The sequence below is a fragment of the Anomaloglossus baeobatrachus genome, chromosome 2, assembly GCF_048569485.1.
Source record: "Anomaloglossus baeobatrachus isolate aAnoBae1 chromosome 2, aAnoBae1.hap1, whole genome shotgun sequence".
NCBI lineage: Eukaryota > Metazoa > Chordata > Amphibia > Anura > Aromobatidae > Anomaloglossus > Anomaloglossus baeobatrachus.
In genome coordinates this window covers 628001673-628023678 of record NC_134354.1, presented here as the reverse complement: position 1 = coordinate 628023678, position 22006 = coordinate 628001673, and the positions used below count along the sequence as shown (strand labels likewise).

General features: G+C 43.9%; 2 protein-coding genes across 2 annotated transcripts in view; one reads left to right on the top strand and one right to left on the bottom strand.

Moving 5' to 3' along the window:
- GTF2F2 (general transcription factor IIF subunit 2) overlaps nucleotides 1-22006 on the bottom strand; it is a 358278-nt gene that overhangs the window by 231045 nt on the left and 105227 nt on the right. The gene's annotated exons all lie outside the window — the stretch shown is intronic.
- KCTD4 (potassium channel tetramerization domain containing 4) lies at nucleotides 14911-20448 on the top strand. The gene has a single exon (XM_075336878.1). It carries the CDS (start codon nucleotides 15050-15052, stop codon nucleotides 15821-15823), a length of 774 nt encoding a protein of 257 aa, XP_075192993.1. The 5' UTR covers nucleotides 14911-15049; the 3' UTR covers nucleotides 15824-20448.

Here is a 22006-nt window from a genome sequence, read left to right as displayed (position 1 = left end):
ATCGGGTAACCATCGCGACCGATGCCGGAGCTTCCGCTGCCAGAGCGCTGACGTCAAAGGCAGGAGCCGCTTGCCTCTGATTGGCCAGCACGCTGACTTTGAGTAGCGGCTGACAGCAAAAGTTCCTCCATCATCGTGATGGTTCCCCATTACACATCCTGTACCGGCGAACTACAAGAACCATGAGGCCGGCTATGGAACAGAAAGTAAGGTGAGCATAATGTGTGTGAGCGCGCGCATGCGTGTTTGTGTGTGTTTGTGCGGACTGCAAGAACGGGTCAGAGCGCAGTTAAAGTACGAAATCGGAAGTGTGTGCAGTGAGCACAAAGCTTGTCATAAACTGAGTTACAAATTTACAGCAAGCTTTGCTCGTATAGCGAAATAATCGCACACCAAGTTACTTCCACTGTACAGAGACTCTGTCTGGTCACCATAACAAATATACAATCAAAAACACTGTACCATATAGAACTGTCCGGCTGCATTTTGCAGATCCATCTAGAAAAGATTTTTCATTCAGTGTATAATTAGTGTATAATTCATGAGAACCAAAAAGCAAAGTAACAAATCATTGATCTATATTCTGCATATTGCATACTTAAAAAAGGGGTATTTCCATCTCCAAGATCCTATCCCAATATGTAGTAGGTGTAATAAGAATACACTGCAGTTCAAAAGTTTAGGGTCACTTAGATATTTCCTTATTTTTGAAAGAAAAGCGCTTTTATTTGCAATGAAGCTAACATTAAACAGAAATACACTCTATACATTGTTAATGTGATAAATGACTATTCTAGCTGCAAACATCTAGTTTTCAATGCAATATCTACATAGGTATATAGAGGCCCATTTCCAACAACCACCACTCCAGTGTTCTAATGATACATTGTGTTTGCTGTGTTAGAAGGCTAATGAATGTTTAAAAATCCCTTGTGCAAATATGTTAGCACAGCTGAAAGCAGTTTTGCTGATTAGAGAAACTATAAAACTGACCTTCCTTTGAGCTAGTTGAGAATCTGGAGCATTACATTTGTTGGTTCTATTACATTTTCAAAATGGCCAGAAAAAGAAGTTTCATGTGAAACTAGACAGTCTATTCTTGATTTTAGAAAAAAAGGATATTCCATGCGAGAAATTGCAAAGAAACTGAAGATTTCCTACAAGGTCTATACTTCCCCCTTTAAGACGAGAGCACAAACAGGCTCTAACCAGAGTAGAAAAAGAAGTGGGAGGCCCCGCTGCACAACTGAGCAACAAGACAAGTACATTAGAGTCTCTAGTTTGAGAAATCGACGCCTCACAGTCCTCAACTGGCAGCTTCATTAAATAGTACCCGCAAAACGCTAGTGTCAACGTCTACAGTGAAGAGATGACTCAGAGATGCTGGCCTTCAGGGCAGAGTGGCAAAGTATAAGCCATATCTGACACTGGCTAATAAAAGGAAAAGAATAATACAGGCAAAAGAACACAGACATTGGACAGAGGAAGATTAGAAAAAAAGTGTTATGGACAGACAAATCGAAGTTTGAGGTGTTTGGATCACACAAAGGAACATTTGTGAGATGCAGAACAACTGAAAAGATGCTGGCAGAGTGCCTGATGCCATCTGTCAAGCATGGTGGAGGTAATGTGATGATCTGGGGTTGCTTTGGTGCTTGTAAAGTGGGAGATTTGTACAAGGTAAAATGGGTTTTGAATAAGAAAGGCTATCACTCCATTTTGCAATGCCATGCCATACTCTGTGGACAGAACTTGATTGTCCTGTTGTAGGATGAAATTGGCTCCAATGACCCAAAGCACACCTCCAAATTATGCATGAACTATTTAGGGAAGAAGCAGGCAGCTGGTATTCTATCTGTAATGGAGTGGCCAGGCCAGTCACCAGATCTCAACCCTATTGAGCTGTTGTGGGAGCAGCTTGACCGTATGGTACACAAAAATTGCCCATCAAGCCAATCCAACTTGTGGGAGAGGCTTCTGGAAGCACGGGGTGAAATATCTCCAGATTACCGCAGCATATTAACAGCTAGAATGACAAAAGTCTGAAAAGCTGGAATTGCTGCAAAGGAGTATTCTGTGACAAAAGCAAGGTTGGAAAGAGAAAATTATTATTTCAAGTAAAAATCATGGCTTCTAACCTAGTCAATGTCTGGACTATATTTTGTATTCATTATGCAACTCATTTGATAAATAAAAGTATGATTTTTTCATGGAAAAGGCAAATTTGTCTGGATGACCCCCAAACCTTTGAACTGTAGTGTATATTAGCTTTTCAGAAGAACTATATTACATTTCTATTTAGAGGTATGTGCCATGTCACTTACCTCATGTGCAGGGCATTGCACAAGCTTAGGTGTCTATGGTTACAACCATGCATATAGGGACAGTTAGCTCCTCGTGATCGTAAGCATGAATACGTAAGCTACTGCAATGCCTGCACATGAAGTAAGTGACATTGCTCAACAGAAGACCTATACTACATTTCTAATTGAAGGTATTTGCCAATATTATTATTATTAGACTTACTACATATTAATATAGCATCATGGAGATAGAAACACGCCTTTAACCAAAGTGATATCATATATACTGCCAATGTTAAAAGGTGCTCCACTTCTTTTAGATTGAATACATATTTTAAAGGATAGGTCATCAGTATCATATCAGGGCTGGTCAACACTTGTCACCATTCAGCATTGCTCGCTGCCTATGGCGCCTGACTGCGGCCATTATACAGCCGATAGGGCTTGGCGACTGCTAACATCTGGCCTCTGCTGGCACCAAGAGCCGCTAACACCTGGGGGTGCAGGTGTAGGACCCTCCAATCGATTTGATAATCCTACTAACGCTAAAATCTTTATATACTAACTGTTCTAAATTCTTAATACACCAACTGAGTAAATAACGTGACTAAACTGATGACAAAAACACTTCTTCATAGGAACTATCTGAAGCACAAAGGACAGTGTTTTTAGCTTGACCATCCACTTAAAGGGAGGGGGGAAAACATGTATTTTTTTTTGTTTTCGATGCAATATTACAAGGGAAACAAGTGCGTAAACCCAAATGAAAGATAAACTATTACTTCTCTCGCCATCCTGGCATTAAAATGAAACAACATGGACAAATTGGAACACAAAGCAGGACTACAAGCAAATGAACTACGGAGATGTTGTTGGTTGCCATGGTAACTGCCACCGAACATGTCTGTGAAGCATTAAACTTCTATATTACCTTTAATGAGAGAGCCCTGCCAGGTCTTTAACCACAGATAGATACATAGATACACACGCACATTCATTTCATTCTGGAAAGCTTAAAAAGTTCATTTTAATCAATGGATCTTGGAATAATAATAATTTCCCCAATTGGATGTTTATAAAAAAAAAAAAAAAATGTTCCTGTGCTGAGATAATCATATATGTGCCCCTGCTATGTCCTGTGTAATGGCCGTGCTATAAACCTGAAATACCAGCATTCTGTACCTGCCCAGCGCCTGCACATTAAACCCTGCTGCCGGGAGGAAATAAACTATAACCCTCCCAGCTGCGTTTGACTTTTCAGTCATGGGGGAGGCGCCAGCGTGGGTTCAGTCATCGCTCTGTGTATGGACAGCAGCGGCGGTAACCACGCCCCATCCCCCTGCACTGACTGACAGCAGCTCTGCATGAGAGGACGCTGCGGGCAGGGTCAGTATACTATTAAACTGCAGATTAACCTCATACATGCAGGTTAACAGGATTTTCCACCTGACAGGTTCCCTTTAAAACACAATTGAGGAAATTATTATTATTCCAAGATATATTGATTAAAATCAACTTTTAAATGAACTTTGTACTTTAACTTTAAGAATGAGTCAGAATTAGATTCTCAAGAAATAACAGCAGAATGCCTTAATTGTGAGCGTTAACAAAAATGCTGTGAAATGCGTGATTTCTTGGTTCTATGAGAAATTGTGCTTTAACTTAAAGCTTTTGCTAAGCGTTAGCTTTTATGTGCCACTAAGGAATACATCAGATGCTCCGCAATGTAAAAGCCTCTGATAATTCTTTCCATGCTACTCATCTAAGCGTTAGGAACTGAAAAGAAATGTAACTTTGAACATTCTCCTAAGTAGTCATTATTATATAAAGATTTCTCACATTTTCATTTTCTGCTCCACTAAATGGAAATTCAGTAATATTCTTCCTAAGCGGATACGAATAAATTCTCACAGTTACCACAAATGCGATGTAAAAAGAATCTAAGGCTTCGTTTACACTGCGCTTTGTAACTTCCATTGTAGGGATACATCAGCAATATACTGTACATGCCAATCTCCGAGTGACCCCTGTTGCCAATTCGAAAGGATGGTGGAGAGGGGGGTGGGGGGCAGGTCTAATGTATATTCTATGCACAGAGCAGACCCGATGCACACCAGCCTGGTGGACGCTGAAAGGACACTTTTGGTTTCTGTTGGGATAAGGAGAGCATAAGGCTAGCTAGTTTCCCACTTACGTTATTTAGCAGCCATCGCAATACGCCACTTTGGGAAACAGCGCAATCCGTTAACGGATGTGCGTTGTATCCCATATACTTATATTGATGATGCATTGCGACGGCTAGCCTTGCGTTATATTCACCGGCCGACGCTGCGTTGCATCCACTGGGAGGAAAGAACGCAGCATGTATCGTTTTTCTGCGCTTCTCAGAGCGTCAAAAAACGCAATGTGCAGGATTCCATCGGCGTCCGTCATTTTTATAATGGAAGCCTATAGTGGTGGAATCCGTTATTTGACAGATTCCTGTGATGGATCCTTCTTTACACAACTGAGCATGCTCAGTTAAGTAAATCGCTGAAAAAAAAAAACCCCTACAACAGATTACGTTATTTTGCAGGATCTGTCGCATCAGTTGTGCCACTATATGTAACGCATCCATTATATCCGTCACACGACGCAATGCGACAGATACCGCACAACGCAAGTGTGAAACTAGCCTTAGGGGTTTGGTTTGATGCATTGATTTGGAGCTTTCCTGGTGCAAACAGAAAAAAAGGACTCAACAAAACACTATATAAAAGTCCCTTCGAACATGTCATGATTCCATTTCTGGGTGACTGAAGCATGGCTATTATTTGTGGCATTTTAGTATCTGACTACTATGAAGGTCATATGGTGCAAAGTACAAAAACTGGACTGGATGTCTTGAATCTTTTGCATGTTTTCGCTCCTCGTTGTAGCCTCCATGTAGGATCCAATATAAACAGTGTGTTTTAAGATAATTTTTGTGCATGGAGCAAGTTGAATGATATCAGAATGGAACATAATCACATCCTAGGATAATTATTCCTACCACACTACTAAGCAACACATCCTGGATGATCACAGATGCAGAGAAAATCCCTCAGGCCATCTCATTGAAAACGTCTGTTCTAGGTGGAGATAATAATAACCACATACCTTATGGCATATTTAACAAAACCACTTTAGCTATAAACTGGCATGACAGAGGTCAAGTCCAACTTTTAGCTAACCCAATATTCTACTGGCTATTCCTTTGGGTCTATAGGGACCAGAGTGTCCCAAATTGCTTAGGTGTATCTAACTAGGCATCACGCGCACCAGGTGATAGTTGAGGCATGGTAGCAAGTTCTATCTTCACAACCATAAAAATTCGATGTAGAAGAAGCATCCAAGGTAGCGTCACTTACATATTTTTTTTTTTAAATCATGGAGCACAAATAGACTTAAAACTTTCAGGACGTTATATGCATTTTTTTTGCAGAATAAAACACTGAAAAATGAATCTGATGTTGCCTTGGACCCTCCTTCAAGAGTACTTACAGTAGGTGACCTTTTTAATTTGCTGGCTACATTTAAAGAAGTGACTCACCCTTTTTCATTATTGGCCACATCGATATTATGTTGAGAAACAAGGTTTTTCTCAAATACCTTGTGTTGCCAATAGTGCCTGTGAGTGGCGCTATTGCGGTTTGCTCGCTCCCTTCGCGTGACCCCCGTCTTCCAGTTGACTTGACATCACCACAGCCGGCCCCAGTCTTCCTGAGTGACTGAGCTGTGTAAGGAGTTTCCCCGCTCACCACAGCCCAGCATCGCTTCTGCTTGCGGCGCTCTGTAGCGAAGGAGAGAGTAGGGAGAAGGTGCGCTGTGACGAGCAGTGAAACTTCGCCCACAGCCCAGTCACTCAGGAAGACTGTGGCCCGCCTCAGTTGGTGTGACATCACCGGACATCAGAGGTCACGGAGCCCAAGGGTCACGCGAAGGGGATGAGCAGACCTGCAATAGCGCCACTCACAGGCACTATTGGCAACACAAGGTATTTGAGAAAAACCTTGTTTCTCAACATAATATCGATGTGGTCAGTAATGAAAAGGGGTGAACCACCCCTTTAATAATATATCCAATAATGTTCATCTAAAGCAAAAGAAATGCTATGCATGACATCCACCTACAACACAGGCATTTTCCATGTCAACAATTAACAGTAAATCCGTAACCTTAGAGACCCTAAAATGTAAGAGTCCATATGCAGAAATAAAATGATCCATATTTCAGACTCTGGAAATTATATGGCTGAGTGACAGATATAGGGAAGGAATGTTTAATACTACTCTGACAAGCTGTATTATAAAGAAATGTATAAATAAATTATATATTACATAGGTTGTCTGAGTTCTAGTACAGAAATTTGTAATATACGGTAAATCCTAATTGGTTGAAAGCTTTTAATTTATAGTCAAAACTAGACTTGAAAAGTTGCTCATAGCAACCATTCAGGTTGTAGCTTTTATCATAGCTGTAGAATAAGATATGGACCGAAGAGCAATACATTGATCTATTGCAGGTCAGCAAAAAAAAAAATGACATTTTTGTGTACTCACCGTAAAATGTCTTCCTTGGAGCCTTTCATTGGGGGACACAGACAGTGGGTATTATGGTGTCTCCAGGGAGGCGTGACACTAGATTTGCAAAAGTGTTAGCTCCTCCCCCCACAGCATATACCCTAGCTAGGCAGGAAACTAGCTCAGTTTGGTGTAAAAGCAGTATGAGAAGGACAACCAAAACCACAAGGGTGGGAGCTGTGTCCCCCAATGAAAGGCTCCAAGGAAGACATTTTACGGGGAGTACACAAAAATGTCATTTCCTTTCTCGCCTTTTCATTGGGGGACACAGACAGTGGGACGTCCCAAAGCAGTCCCTGGGTGGGAACTGAACTATTAACAGTGTATAACATCAGACTAAGAGCTGACTAACGACTGCAACTGCAGTGAACATATATGAAAACACTGTCAGAAAACCGAGCAGTGGCCACTTATAAATGGGCCACTGCCGCCTGAAGGACTTGTCTTCCAAGAGCAGCATACGCGGAAGCATGCGTATGCACTCTGTAGAATTTTGTAAACGTGTGTACACTGGACCAGGTAGCGGCCTTGCAAAGTTGGGCCGCCGAAGCCTGATGGCGGATAGCCCAGGAAGCTCCCACTGCTCGCGTAGAGTGGGCCCACACAGATTGAGGAGGAACAACACATCGTGCTTTGTAAGCCTCACAGATGGCAGTCCTAATCAATCGAGAAATCGTGGATTTAGAAGCCTTATTGCCCTTTTTGTGTCCTTCTGAGAGGACGAAGAGGGTATCGGACTTGCGCAATGGCGCTGTTTTGGAGATGTAGATCTGCAGAGTCCTGACAAGATCTAGAGTGTGAAGGGCTTTTTCAAAGGAGTGGACCGGGGCCGGGCAGAATGACGGCAACACAATGTCCTCGTTTAAGTGGAAAGAAGATACGACCTTCGGGAGAAAAGCGGGGGATGGCCGAAGAACCACCTTATCATGATGGAATATCAGGTAAGGTGAGCGACAGGAAAGAGCCGCTAGTTCGGACACTCGCCTGATAGAAGTAATGGCGACTAAAAAGGCAACCTTCCAGGACAGTCGTTGAAGAGAGATTTCTCTCAGAGGTTCGAAGGGAGGAAGCTGAAGAGCTCCGAGAACCAGATTCAGATCCCAGGGATCTAAGGGGTGGCGATAAGGAGGAACCAAATGCGCTATCCCTTGAAGAAAGGTACGGACCTGAGGGCGAGAAGCCAGCTGCTTCTGGAAAAATATTGACAAGGCAGAAACTTGCCCTTTAAGGGTACTGAGAGCTAGTCCCGAGTCCAGACCGTCTTGCAGAAAGGCAAGAACATTAGGGATTGAAAAGGTAAGGGGCGACCAATTATGACGGTCACACCAGGAAAGATAGGTCTTCCAGGTCCTGTGGTAGATACTGGCGGAAAAGGGCTTCCGAGCATTAAGCATGGTATGAACAACCTTGGAAGAAAGACCTGATTTGGCTAGAATCAAGGATTCAAGCGCCACGCCGTCAAATGCAGCTGTGCTGTATTCTGGTGGCATATTGGACCTTGCGACAAAAGATCCGGGCGGTCGGGAAGACGCCAGGGAGTGTCGCCGAGCAGTTGGAGAAGCTCTGGGCACCAGGCTCTCCTGGGCCAGTCCGGGGCCACGAGAATCACCGGGATTCCATCTGCTTTGATTTTCTTGATTACTCTCGGAATGAGAGGAAACGGAGGGAAGATGTAGGGTAGCCGGAACTGCGACCACGGAAAGACTAGAGCGTCGGAGCCGATCGCTAGCGGGTCTTACGACCGGGATAAGAAGGGACGTATTTTGGCATTCATCCGAGACGCCATGAGGTCCACATCTGGGAGTCCCCAACAAAGAGTGATCTGATGTAACACTTCGTCGTGGAGGGACCATTCCCCTGCCGCTAGACCTTGCCTGCTGAGAAAGTCTGCGGCCCAGTTGTCTACCCCTGGGATATGGACAGCTGAAATAATGGGGATGTGCTTCTCTGCCCAAAGAAGAATCCTGGATACTTCCTTCATCGCTGCCTTGCTGTGAGTTCCTCCCTGACGGTTGATGTAAGCCACGGCCGTGGCATTGTCTGACTGGATCCGAACAGGGAGGCCCAATAGTAAGGGTTGAAAATTCTGAAGGGCCAAAAATATGGCTCTGATCTCCAGAACATTGATGTGCAGGGAGCGCTCGGAAGGAGACCAGCGTCCGTGAACAGTGTGGTGGAGAAATACCGCCCCCCAGCCTATCAGGCTGGCATCCGTCGTGACTACTTGCCAGTGGACCGGGCGGAAGGACTTCCCTTGACATAGGGAAGAGGCTTGAGTCCACCAGACGAGGGAACTGAGCGCAGCCCGAGATAGGCGGACTGACCGGTCTAGCGAAGCTGGATTCTTGTCCCAGGAGGATAGAAGAACCAGTTGCAGAGGGCCCAGATTGAATTGGGCAAAGGTCACGGCTTCTATGACCGCCACCATCTTGCCTAACACTCTCATTCCATTACGAAGGGATGTGTGACGGCGAGAGCGGAGGGATTGGGCGGCCCGGATCAGGGAAGACCTCTTGTCTTCTGGAAGAAAAACCCGGGACTGAGCAGTGTCTATCAGCATACCAAAAAAGGTGATGCGCTGGTGAGGAATGAGGGATGACTTGTTGAAGTTGATAAGCCACCCTAGCCTTGACAGCGTGTCTAGGCAAATGTGCACGCTTTCTGAGCAAACTTGAAGAGAGCTCCCTTTGACAAGAAGGTCGTCCAAATAGGGAACGACCAGGACGCCTCTGGGGTGTAAAATGGACATGACGGCCTGTTACGAGGGGGACCCGGGGAAGCGTGCCAAGATGGTAAATGGACAGCTTCCGCCGGTCAAGGTCCACTGTGCGGTGTAGGGGACCACTGCTATGGTCAGGAAAGAGTGAGCGGGTTGCTGCTAGTGATCGTCTGTTACGTCAAAGACGATCTATGTACACTGGTCCGCCCTAACCCGTGAGGGTTGTATGGCTCGGGGCTACTAGCTCGGTGTACCTGTTTGCACGGGGATGCACAGAGGTGCCTACGCACGTGTGCCAGTGGGAGTCACGAAATATGGCACGGGGGTAGCACAGAGGTGCCCGCGCACGTGTGCTTCAGGAATCAGGTGAGTCCAACAGAGGCTCGAGGAGCTCACCTGAGGCAGGAACACAGCCTGCTAAAGGGATACTGCCGGAGCAGCTAGGCAGGGGCAAGACCTGCAACCAGGTGCTGCCTAAGCAGCAAGGGCAAAGCCCACAAAAGACAATAATGCCTGAGCAGTGGTGTGGCAGCACACTGCCAGACATCCAAACATAGAAGGACGGTCGCGCGCCGCCATGATGTCAGAGGGAGCTTTTAAGGGAGTGGAGCTCCACCTAAGGGCGGGCGCGAGGCGGATGTGACCCAGTCAGGATCTGTGATGTCCTGGTCCGTCCAGTCAGGATACAGGACATCACCAGCCTCGTCATCGGGCCGTGTGATATCAGTGAACAAATCAGAAGACGTCAGGTGGGGCACATACTCATCTTCCTGCCTCTGGGTCATAAAGGCGGGATCCTCGGGTTCACAATGTGCAGAGATAAGGGAAGTCTCGCTGCTTCCCTGAGCATCCATCCCTTGCCCACTGTGCAAGCTCTCAGACCCTCTGCGGTGCTGAGCAGGATGACATGTGGCAGGCAAGGGATGGGAGACAGCTTCATTCCTTGCAAGGGGAAAACCACTAGGTGTCACCCTTCTGCTGCGTCTGAGCAGCCATCTCCTGCAGACCGTGCAGTCTCCCAGACCTTTGGCGCTGCTGAACAGAAGGGACTCATGGCAGACAAGTAATGGGAGACCACCTCATTCCTTGTAACCGGAGAGCCACGAGGTGTAACAGGCCGCCATGACCTTTGTGAAGATCCGAGGCGCAGTGGCCAGCCCAAAGGGGAGGGCCCTGAATTGGAAATGACGGTGTCCTACAGCAAAACGAAGGAACCGTTGAAGAGAGACACATATGGGAATGTGTAAATAAGCGTCTTGAATGTCTATGGAAGCTAGGAATTCTCCAGGTTCCATGGCGGCTAGCACTGCTTTCAATGATTCCATTCGGAAAGTCCGAATCCGTACGAATTTGTTCAGCCGTTTGAGGTCCAAGATAGGGCGGACAGAGCCATCTTTTTTGGGAATGACAAAAAGGTTTGAATAAAAACCTTTGCCGCGCTGTTCCAGGGGCACTGGAATGATAACATTTGCTTTCTGTATAGAGGCTATGGCCTGAAATAAGGCCTGGCTTTGCGTTTTGGACTTGGGAAGACGAGAACGCAGAAACCTGTTGGCCGGCAGGGAATGGAAATCAATCTTGTAACCTGAGGTGACGATTTCTCGAACCCAAGCATCGTGAGTGTGGTCTAGCCAGATATCCCGAAAAAGCAGAAGCCGCCCTCCAACAGGAGTCGGATCTGAGGGATACCTGGCGTCATGCTGAGGGGGCCTGTACAGAGCGAGGTCCTTTGCGTTTAGGTTGCTTGGAGTGGGAACGCCAGGAAGAACCCCTTGAGGGACCGGATCCTCGATCTGAGCGTTGGGACGCGGCCGGCTTCTATGAGCGATCAGCTGATCGCCCGGCGGGCCGTGAGCAATCAGCTGATCACCCGGCGGCCGGCTGCCGTGAGCGATCAGCTGATCTCACGGCGGCCGGCTAATGTGAGCGATCAGCTGATCACCCGGCGGCCAGCTAATGTGAGCGATCAGCTGATCACCCGGCGGCCAGCTAATGTGAGCGATCAGCTGATCACCCGGCGGCCAGCTAATGTGAGCGATCAGCTGATCACCCGGCGCCCGGCTAATGTGAGCGATCAGCTGATCACCCGGCGGCCAGCTAATGTGAGCGATCAGCTGATCACCCAGCGGCCAGCTAATGTGAGCGATCAGCTGATCACCCGGCGCCTGGCTAATGTGAGCGATCAGCTGATCGCTCTCATTAGCTGGCCGCCGGGAGATCATCTGTTCGCTCTCAAAAGCCGGCGGCCGGCTATTGTGAACGGTCAGCTGATCACTCTCTCTCTCACCCACATTTTACAACGGAATCAGACAATGAATTCTATTCTTGTCACCCGTTGTACAACGCATCAGTCACAGGCGTCAAGCAATGCATGTGACTGATGCAAAACAACGGAAATGTGAACCTAGCCTAAGACTGTTAAAGCCCACTGCCACGACACAGCGACCCTTTCAGTGGGTCTCTGATCTTCAGAGGTGTGGTGTCTTGTGCCAACCATCACCACAATGGTCCAACAGGAAAGACAGCGATCTGCTGCCACAGAACATCCATGCTTCAAGGCTGAGCGAGTATGACTCCACCCCACCGGAGAAACAGTAGCCACTACACAGCACCAAGCGAAAGGAGCTATAAAAGAAAAAACAAAAAACAAACCTCTAACCTTCCACATGTTCTCAGACTGAGTCAAGCGTAAAATAGGCTGAACCAGTCTTACAGTCTCCTCCCATTTGGCTCAGGCCTTTAATTAGCAGGAGTACTGATCCAAGCAAAAAACACACAAAAGAGGGGACAGATTACGCAATAAATCATAGCTGTGGGGAAAGACGTTGATCAAAATTCATACAATGATCTAATGCTGCTAGGAAAAGTTAGAAAACTGAACTTTAGGTTCTTGATTTAAGGCTCCCCAGCAGCACGCCCGCTGTCTTGGGGGTCATATTTGATCCAGATTGTTTTTTCCCTTCGCATATCCGATCACTCTCTAGCTGGTCACCTCCACCTCAAAAACATCTCTAGAATTCAACCTTTTCTTACCGTTGACTCTGCAAAAACCCTTAACACCGCTGTTATTCATTCTCGCCTGGATTATGGCAATTCTCTACTAATCGGTCTCCCAATTACTAAAAACTTTCCCCTCTCCAATCCATTCTGAACACCTCAGCCAGGATAGTTTTCCTCTCCAACCGCTTCGATGCCTCTACCCTGTGCCAGTCATTGCACTGGTTGCCTATCCACTACAGAGATTAATATAAACTTATCAGTCTCACCCACAAAGCTCTCCACAGTTTTGCACCATCATACATCTCCTCCCTCATCTCTGTGTATCACCCTACCTGTGCCATCCATTCCGCTAATAACCGAAGACTGACATCCTCAATAATCCGAACCTCCCACTCCAGTCTCCAAGATTTCTCATGAGCTGCACCAATTCTCTGCAACGTACTACCAAGAACAATTTGATTAATTCGAAATGTCCACACTTTTAAGCGGACCCAAAAAACGCATATCTTTAGACTGGCCTATTACCTCACCCCACTCATCTAACTATTCCCATTCTGCCAGTTACAACATTTTCTTCCAATTCTGGTCTCCTGTATCATCTGTATAAAAACCCTCCATGTACTTTTTTTTTTTTTTTTTTTTTAAACACTGTACTTGCATAAATTCTGGCTGCTGACTGGTTCATGCAGCTGGATTTGAATCCCCATTATTTTAATGGTTGAACATATATGACCACTAAATATATTTTGTTGCTGTGCCTGTGGGGTAGTGTGGCCTGGAGTCATTGCGGGCCATGGGATACCAGATTGCTTTCCCTGCTAGTGCATTATTGTTGTGCCAGTGGTAGGCGCATGGCATTGCACCTTTACAGATAGGGAACCACTGAGGGGTTCGTCATGACGTTACAGTGAGCTTGATACAATCTGATAAGAATGTTATACTAAGAACCTTTTGTTTGGTACATTTTTGCCTAGTGGCACTAGATCAATCTATAGAAGTTTTGGATGGCAGTCCATGTCTATTTCTACAGCTAATACAAAAAAAGACAGTTTGCGCTCTGATAATGCTAAAGTATGGAAACCATGAATGTGTGAACATGGACCTGCATTACTGCTAAGGAAAATCTAAGAAAAATGAGATATTTAGCATATAGAAATGGCCATTTGTATATCTGCCCAGTTGCCCCTTCACGGCATATCTCGCAACTGGGTACCTAACGCTATTCTGAAGCCTCTCTCTGGCAACTGGGCAGATATACTAATGGCCATTTCTATATGCTAAATATCTCATTTTTCTTAGATTTTCCTTAGCAGTAATGCAGGTCCATGTTCACACATTCATGGTTTCCATACTTTAGCATTATCAGAGCGCAAACTGTCTTTTTTTGTATTTTATGTCATGCAGGTTGATGAGGCTGAGTGCAGGCAGTCTTTTTTGTCTATTTCTACAGCTATACATTGTAGCTTCTATTTTCTACGCTGTGGTTGCCTAGCACTGGTTATAGTAAATCTTCCATAGTGTTTCTGATCTTCAACGCTGCACCCAAAGCAAGCTCAAGGACACATAAGGAAATATTCTCTAGAATCAAAAGAAGATTGTTCATGTGTGTGCATGGTTATTGTAGATTACTCATTACTCCCTTTTGTAGCTCTGGGATCTCACCAATATTGGATGATACCCACAGGGCAACAATTTAGCAGAGGGCCATTATCCTTGACCATATGACAGTTCTGTCCACAATGAGCTGCTCTGTATTGTGGATATTGGAATCCGCATCAGAGTGGCCATATACATTTTTTTCTCTATATTATAATGAAAGGATTACAGTCTAACTTTGCTGTAACAAAACTTTGATATATGTGCATTTCCTGAAAATTTTAGCATGTCGGCCACCAACCAAGATCTGGTTGACTAATAGTCCTTTCTCTGCACATCGCATTTTTATATTTTATTTGTGCTGAAAACCTTCAGAGAAGAGTCCTAAAGCACTGGTCTGCCTAAGGAATGAATAAAAACGCTTTTACACTTCACAATGTTAGCATAGCAAACATACTAGTTAATGCAATCTATATGTAGGACCTTTTCCACATGACTGTTGTAATAGCGGAGCCTGTGCCCCAGAACCACTGTAGATCATACTAATACAGTGTGACAGATCGGGTCAGTACAGGCGAGTGGAGAAGAGCCCATGGAGCCAATCCCTTACACAGTTAAATGCAAATGCCTTTTCCCCAGCTGTGTTGCTGGTATCTTGCTGTTTGCATAGCTCATACGCCACCTACTGCAAAACCGAGCTGACAGCTCATGCAATGCTGGCAACGCTTTCATTCCATCATCGTGGCAGAACTGAATACGACTCTCTTATTTTTCTTTGAAACCAAACAAGAGCGAGGCCAGATAGCAAACGTAACACACAGTTGCTCAGAATGGAGCGCAGAACCAACAGAAGGGAGAAGGAGTGTGATGACAAACACCACAATTCAGAAGACGGAGAGCAAAGCACAAACTGCAAGACTGCTCTAGTCACTCTTAATGTTGGGGGGTATCTATATATCACACAAAAGCAGACCTTATCCAGGTACCCAGACTCTTATCTTGAAGGTGTGGTGAACAGGAGGATTTTTTGCCCCATTGATTCAGATGGACACTTCTTCATTGACAGAGATGGGCTATTATTTAGGCATGTTCTAAACTTTCTCCGGAATGGAGAACTCTTACTACCTGAGGGTTTCCAAGAAAATCACCTTCTAGCACAAGAAGCAGATTTCTTCAAGCTCAAGCCACTGAATGAAGCCGTAAAAGCAAGGTGGGAAAAGGAGCAGCAGGCGGCCAGGGAAACTACTTTTCTAGAAATCACAGACAACCATGATAGGTCTCAGGGGCTGAGGATCTTCTGCAATGCTTCCGACTTCATAGCCAAAATTAAAGCTCGCATTGTTCTGGTTTCTAAAAGCAGACTGGATGGATTTCCTGAGGAGTTCTGCGTTTCTTCCACTGTTATTCAGTTTAAATATTTCATAAAATCAGAAAATGGGACCCGACTTGTGCTGAAGGAAGACAATACCTTTGTCTGTACCCTAGAGACTCTCAAGTTTGAAGCCATCATGATGGCACTCAAGTGTGGCTTCAGACTCCTGACAAGCCTAGATTGCTCCAAAGGGTCAATTGTGCAGAGTGATGCACTTCATTTTATCAAGTAATTACTCAATTGCTAAACAAAGAGATCCAAGCATGCAGCCAAGCCTCATTATCCAGCAGCAGTCTGGAATCACAAGACAACCCTGCAAGAAAAGGAGAACCGACGCCAACCGATACATAGGAGACAATGGTATGTCCGTTTCGCTTAAGACAGTGTTCAAGCCTGCAGTAAATCCTCTGCTTTATGCACAAGGCACAGACTTGTGCTTACAGGAACCTGGCTATTGTCAATGAAGGAGTTAAGTCTCCGTTTTTCACCCAGACAATCTTGGAGAAATGCTGCGTGCACTTGTATGAGTAACAGACTGCTCCCAGCATTCGATTTTTTTCGGCTGGGGTAAACAGAGCAGCTCTCTTCTTGGATATCAAGCATGTCTGTAAAGAACAAAGCCTTCGATTTAACCAGAATTGGCTGGAGATTACATATATATCCTTCCAATCTATAAATTGATATTATTTTACGGTATAGACGGACGTAAAAACGTGTTTACTGAAGGAACGTTTTCTTTTCACAACCATTCCTTTTTCTACGAAAAAAATCCAGACAGTGAACGTTGTGATGTATTTTTTTTCTAGAGAGGATTCATTTTAGAGTCATTTTCTATGAGTGGATTTTCAGGGTCCTAAAATGTGACTGTTACTTTGCACATTTACATTATACTTATGGAAGGTTACTTGAGGTAAGGGGCACAAGGAGTTAACTACATGTAAGATTGGAAGAAAATGGCACAGATGGAAGTAGCAAGTGATAGAAAATGTTCACATGTAGTCAATCAGGGGGGGTTATATGCAGGGACGATTGACAATATGTGACCAAAAACAGCTAATTAATTCATAATAACTGAATCTGAGAACCAAGTATTACTTGACCTGCTCAATCATTGAACCATTTCAATAGTTTTTACTGCTAAAACTGTATTGGAGTAAAATGTGCAAAGTGCCATTATGATGAGTAGTAGAACTTTCTTACCGAGGTGGAATATATACCATCCTGGTAAAGTTTGTCTGGAGTCACATGGCAAGTGTCAAGATTTGGCAAATCATGGAGCCACTGATCGCGTGTCTCAAATGTGGTCTCTGCACCCAACCTAAATCATGGTGTAGCGCAGCTTAGATACAGGTCAAAAGGTTTAGACGTCCGAGCTTCTGGTTCCGCCAGTTGAATACACTGGTTGATACATTTTGCACTATTTCATTGTTGTGTATAAAAAGTCATATACTGTACGTTTGTAAAATTTTGTATTATACGGTAGTATATATATGACTAATACCAAGTTTTGCACTTTTAGAAAGGATGTGCGGAAATGATGAAATATTTAAAATGATAATTCAAAGCATTATAGAGGACATCAAGCTATCGGGAAATGAAGGTATCTAAAATGAACAGATAAAAGAGGTTTATAAGAAGTTTTGTATCTAGCTCCTAACTAGTTTGTGAAAGCAACAGAAAAGAGGTATTTTTACTCAAAAAATGAAAGTTACAAGCACAAATCCTCCATCTGAGGATACGTATAACTATAAGTACTATGTTAAAGTTAAGAAGTTATTGATCTACATGAAATCTGCCACAAGGTCTCCAAAAAATATAAACGACCACCAGAAATCTTGTTTGGCCAGTCTGTTCCAATAATTGGCACAATCTTCCACTCCATAACACACCTTAGTCACATAGCTGCTAGAAGGTCAACTTTCAAGTCTTTTTCCCAATGGACCTTTCACTTAGAAACTGGTTTAGCCACCCCAATAGGACAGACGTTTCTTTCCCAGCTTACCTGCCCTACTTAGAACTCATAGGACCCTCAAGCTCGAGTACCAGGTTGGACTCAGGTGGTAAATTATGTTTTACTCCAGTCAATCCAGAATATTATAATATATATATATATATATATATATATATATATATATATATATATATATATATATAAGAATGTGAGTTTAGTAAGAGCTCATTAGGGTCAGAACCTATATGCTTTAAGTACATTTAGTCTTTGAATGTGTTAATGCTTATGTGGAGCACTCTGATACCCAATGTCTACTCGCATATCTATTTTAACATGCATGGTGTAGCAACTGCGTCTTATTTGAACATACGGATGGTCAAGTCCGAAAAAAGCATAGTCTACGTCAAGTGAAATGGTGCACATTTCTCGCTACCATTTCCTTGTAGACGTTATTTCCAAATTTAATGTATACCATATACTAACCCTTAAGGTATAGTCAGTTTGTGCTCCCGGATCCTTCGTGTCATGCTTCAAGTGAAAAAAAGCTCAGTGATAAAAGTTTCTCATAGTACACAACTAAATAGGTCAATTCATAAAACTGAACTGTCTCCACCAACAGCACCCATTGGCAAAGATCTGGTAGGTGCTGACCAAAATATCCAATATCTATGACCAGGATAATTCCAAGTCTTCCGATAAGTAAAATAAGACAAAATTCAATTATTCCGAAATATATATTTCTATCATTATTTAAGTCATAGCCTTATAATTGGGTGGCATGTCTTCCCTTAAGGTACCTACACTTGAAGGCTAACCTTTACTTCCTACTTAAAGAAATGCTGCCAATTTACTACTTTTCTAGGTCATAATCATAAATCTTCAGGAAACAGTGAATGCAATATAAGACTATTCATGGCAAAGGAGATTTCCTAAACTGCATAGTAACCAGTCAGAAGCACTGTTGCGGCACATAAGCATATTTTAGACAAGGTGCCCTATATAAAATGTACAAAACCAGCCAGTATAAAAAAAAAAAATAAAAAAAATCATCCAGGTATATACAAAACCATCTGATTCCTAATGTATAGATATATCACTAAAGTGTCCTTTGGGAAGGGGTTGGTGGGGTTCAACAGCTGGGACGCTCACTAACCCTCACTAACACTTTTACACCCACAAGAATGGAGCAACAATGTGGAGTCTCAAAGACTTTCCAGAATCCCGACAGAGAATGAGTGGAGCAGCAGTCAGGTATGCACACCCTGTCAGAGATTAAAAAAAAAAAATGACAGATCTGCCAATCCGTGCAGGTCCAGCAGTCGGACCCCCATCGATTGGAAGTGGTCATCCACCCTGTGGGTTAGGTGATGACCTGTTAAACCAATACTAAAAAAGTCAGTGGTAGATGTAGGTAGCTGCGTAAAGACACAACGTTGCATGCTCTTTATACTCTGAACCATACAGGATATGATCTTATTAAACCTAACTTTCTTAACGGGCGAGGAGTTCCTTGGCAAGATTGGTACAAACATAGACAAAGGGTCAATAAGATGGAACACCTGGTCTGAAACATATTGAGTGGAAGCACAGGATGATGTAGACAGGTACAAAGCTACAAACCCAAAACCTGAGAAAGATCAAAATAAAGTCTAAATGGAGATGGGGCAGAGAGCAGCTTTCAGGTCACAACTTAAGAATTTAAAAAACTCTGGACCACTCTTTCAAGGTCCACATGGTAACAGAAGTCAGGTCCAGTTACATAGGTCTTTTTTAAACCTATGTAACTATGTGACTAGGTCCATCTACTTCAACCTTCCTCCACCAATTATACATTTCGCCAATAAGTCATTTATAACAGGCAATGTTGTATGTACTGAGGAAATCATCCACTTTTTTTTTTTTTTTTTTTTAAAACGTCGTTCTAGTGTCTGCCATTACTACCTCTTGTGGTAGGGTATTCCACAGGCTGACTGCTCTAACTGTAAAGAACCCTTTCCTATGTAGCTTCCGGAATCTCCTTTCTTCCACTTGCAGTGCCCCCCCTGGTTTTTAGTATTGTCTTTGGAAGGAATAAGTCATGTTCCAGCCCTTTGTATTGACCACACGTGTGTTTATACATATAAATGAGATCTCCTGGGTTTTTTTCTAAGCTGATGCCACATTGAAGAAGGTTAACTGTGAAATGAAAAATTCAAAAGAGCAAAGTTATATAACACTTTACTGCCAAACTAGCCATTTCAACTGATTAAAAAGAAATGTTTTGTACCTTGAAATTTGGTTTCAGAGGTGTGAACATCTTATAAACAAGTGAGCTATCAAGCACATATAACAAAGGGGGCAATGTTCCATTATTCTCAAATATACAAGTGACTCTTCTAATAATGCATTTTTATTGGGTTTTGTATATGGCCATGTAAAACTAACAGGGACATCCTTCATCAGTTGCAAATGATAAAAAGGGTTGGAATTCACTGTCAGGCAGGATACGGGTTTGATTCATTGTAAGGCTTTACTGGTCCCATCTTAATTAACATTTACGTATGCTTTATATAAGAGATTGTCAACAGCACTTTATTATTCCTCTGAGCCCCGGTAGTGCATAGAATTTGGGGAAACATTTTAGATTGGACAGGATCATTTTTCTCAGTAAGGGGTACTTCACACACAGCGAGATCGCTACTGAGATCGCTGCTGAGTCACGTTTTTTGTGACCTCATTAGCGATCTCGCTGTGTGTGACACTGAGCAGCGATCTGGCCCCTGCTGTGAGATCGCTGCTCGTTACACACAGCCCTGGTTCGTTTTTTTATTGTTGCTCTCCCGCTGATAAGCACACATCGCTGTGTGTGACAGCGAGAGAGCAACAATCCTGAATGTGCAGGGAGCAGGAGCCGGCTTCTGACAGCCTGCGGTAAGCTGTAACCAAGGTAAACATCGGGTAACCAAGGTGGTTACCCGATATTTACCTTCGTTACCAGCCTCCGCAGCTCTCATGCTGCCAGTGCCGGCTCCTGCTCCCTGCACACGCTAAGTTAAGCGGTGTGCGCTGGTAACTAAGGGAAACATCGGGTAACCATACCCGATGTTTACCTTAGTTACCAGTGTCCGCAGCTTCCAGACGCCGGCTCCGTGCAAGCGCAGCGTCGCTTGCACGTCGCTGCTGGCGGGTCACTGGTGAGATCTGCCTGTTTGACAGCTCACCAGCGACCATGTAGCGATGCAGCAGCGATCCTGACCAGGTCAGATCGCTGGTGGGATCGCTGCTGCGTCGCTAAAGTGTGAAGGTACCCTAACACTGTCTTCTGCTTTCTAGGTGACAACTCCAGATAATAATTCACACTATGGCTTCCTGTGAAAGCAGTCCTGGGCAAGCAGCTCTGCAAGGCAGGCAATCACATAAGGACACTAATAGACACACAGCATGCTTTACTTATGGCAATAAGATTGTCAGGAGAAGAGCAGCCGTTCCCAGAGGACGCAGACTTGACACATGAAACATGGTTTAATACATATATTGAATGGCTCCCAATTTCCTAGAATGATGGAGGCTAGGTCTTCCTGCAGCAGACTGCGGTGATCCATCCTGAATATATAACGTAATGTCCTGTAGACGTGCATTTAAAAGGCGACGCTCATTACCATTAAGAATATTTAGTAATAATGTGTCATTGTTTTTACATTACTGTGCATTTCCATGGTATTCGATATATACTGGGATTTTAGACATGAGCACATAAGGTAAAAGAATTACTGGTCATAATATGTATTTGTACTGGTATTGCCGCACAACAGATCTGCTTTGGCGGAGCGCTCGCCTCTATTACAATACGAGAGCACATCTGCTGCTCAACTTCACTAGCTTTATGTGCCATATGGGTTCGATGGGATTTCAGCGCTCACCATCTTCTAAAATATTAACAATGTTTACAAATCGTACTGTGAAGTTTTGTTATAACTGCATATATATTTACTATGAGGTATAATATACGAACAGACTGCGAAACAGATAACGGTTGAGTACGCCGACTGGTCAAGAAAGCCGCTCCGACTACAGATCCCAGCCGAATGGACACTAAACCTATCCATTTGTCTACAAAAGGGAATGGACTTTTTTTTTTTAGTAAAGAACTAGACTGTGTGAATGGACTGATACACCCAGATCTTCCTTTGTGTTGGAGAGGACATTGAATAACTGTAAAGTGGACTAAGAACGTTGTAGAATGGCTGGAGAACAGGCAATGCACTTTTCAAAATGAATTCCGGCAAACAAAAAAAATGGATTTGGCAGATGCTAAAACTGAACTATGTAATAAGGTATTAAATGCAAATACACTGTAGCACTGAACTCTCTGACTTCCAAACGATTGCAGTTGTGTGTTCTTTATTAATGCACAGAAAATGGAGACCGTACATAGAAAGTAGAGTGTAAGTTCTGGTACACAAACTGGTAATTGCCATGAGAAAA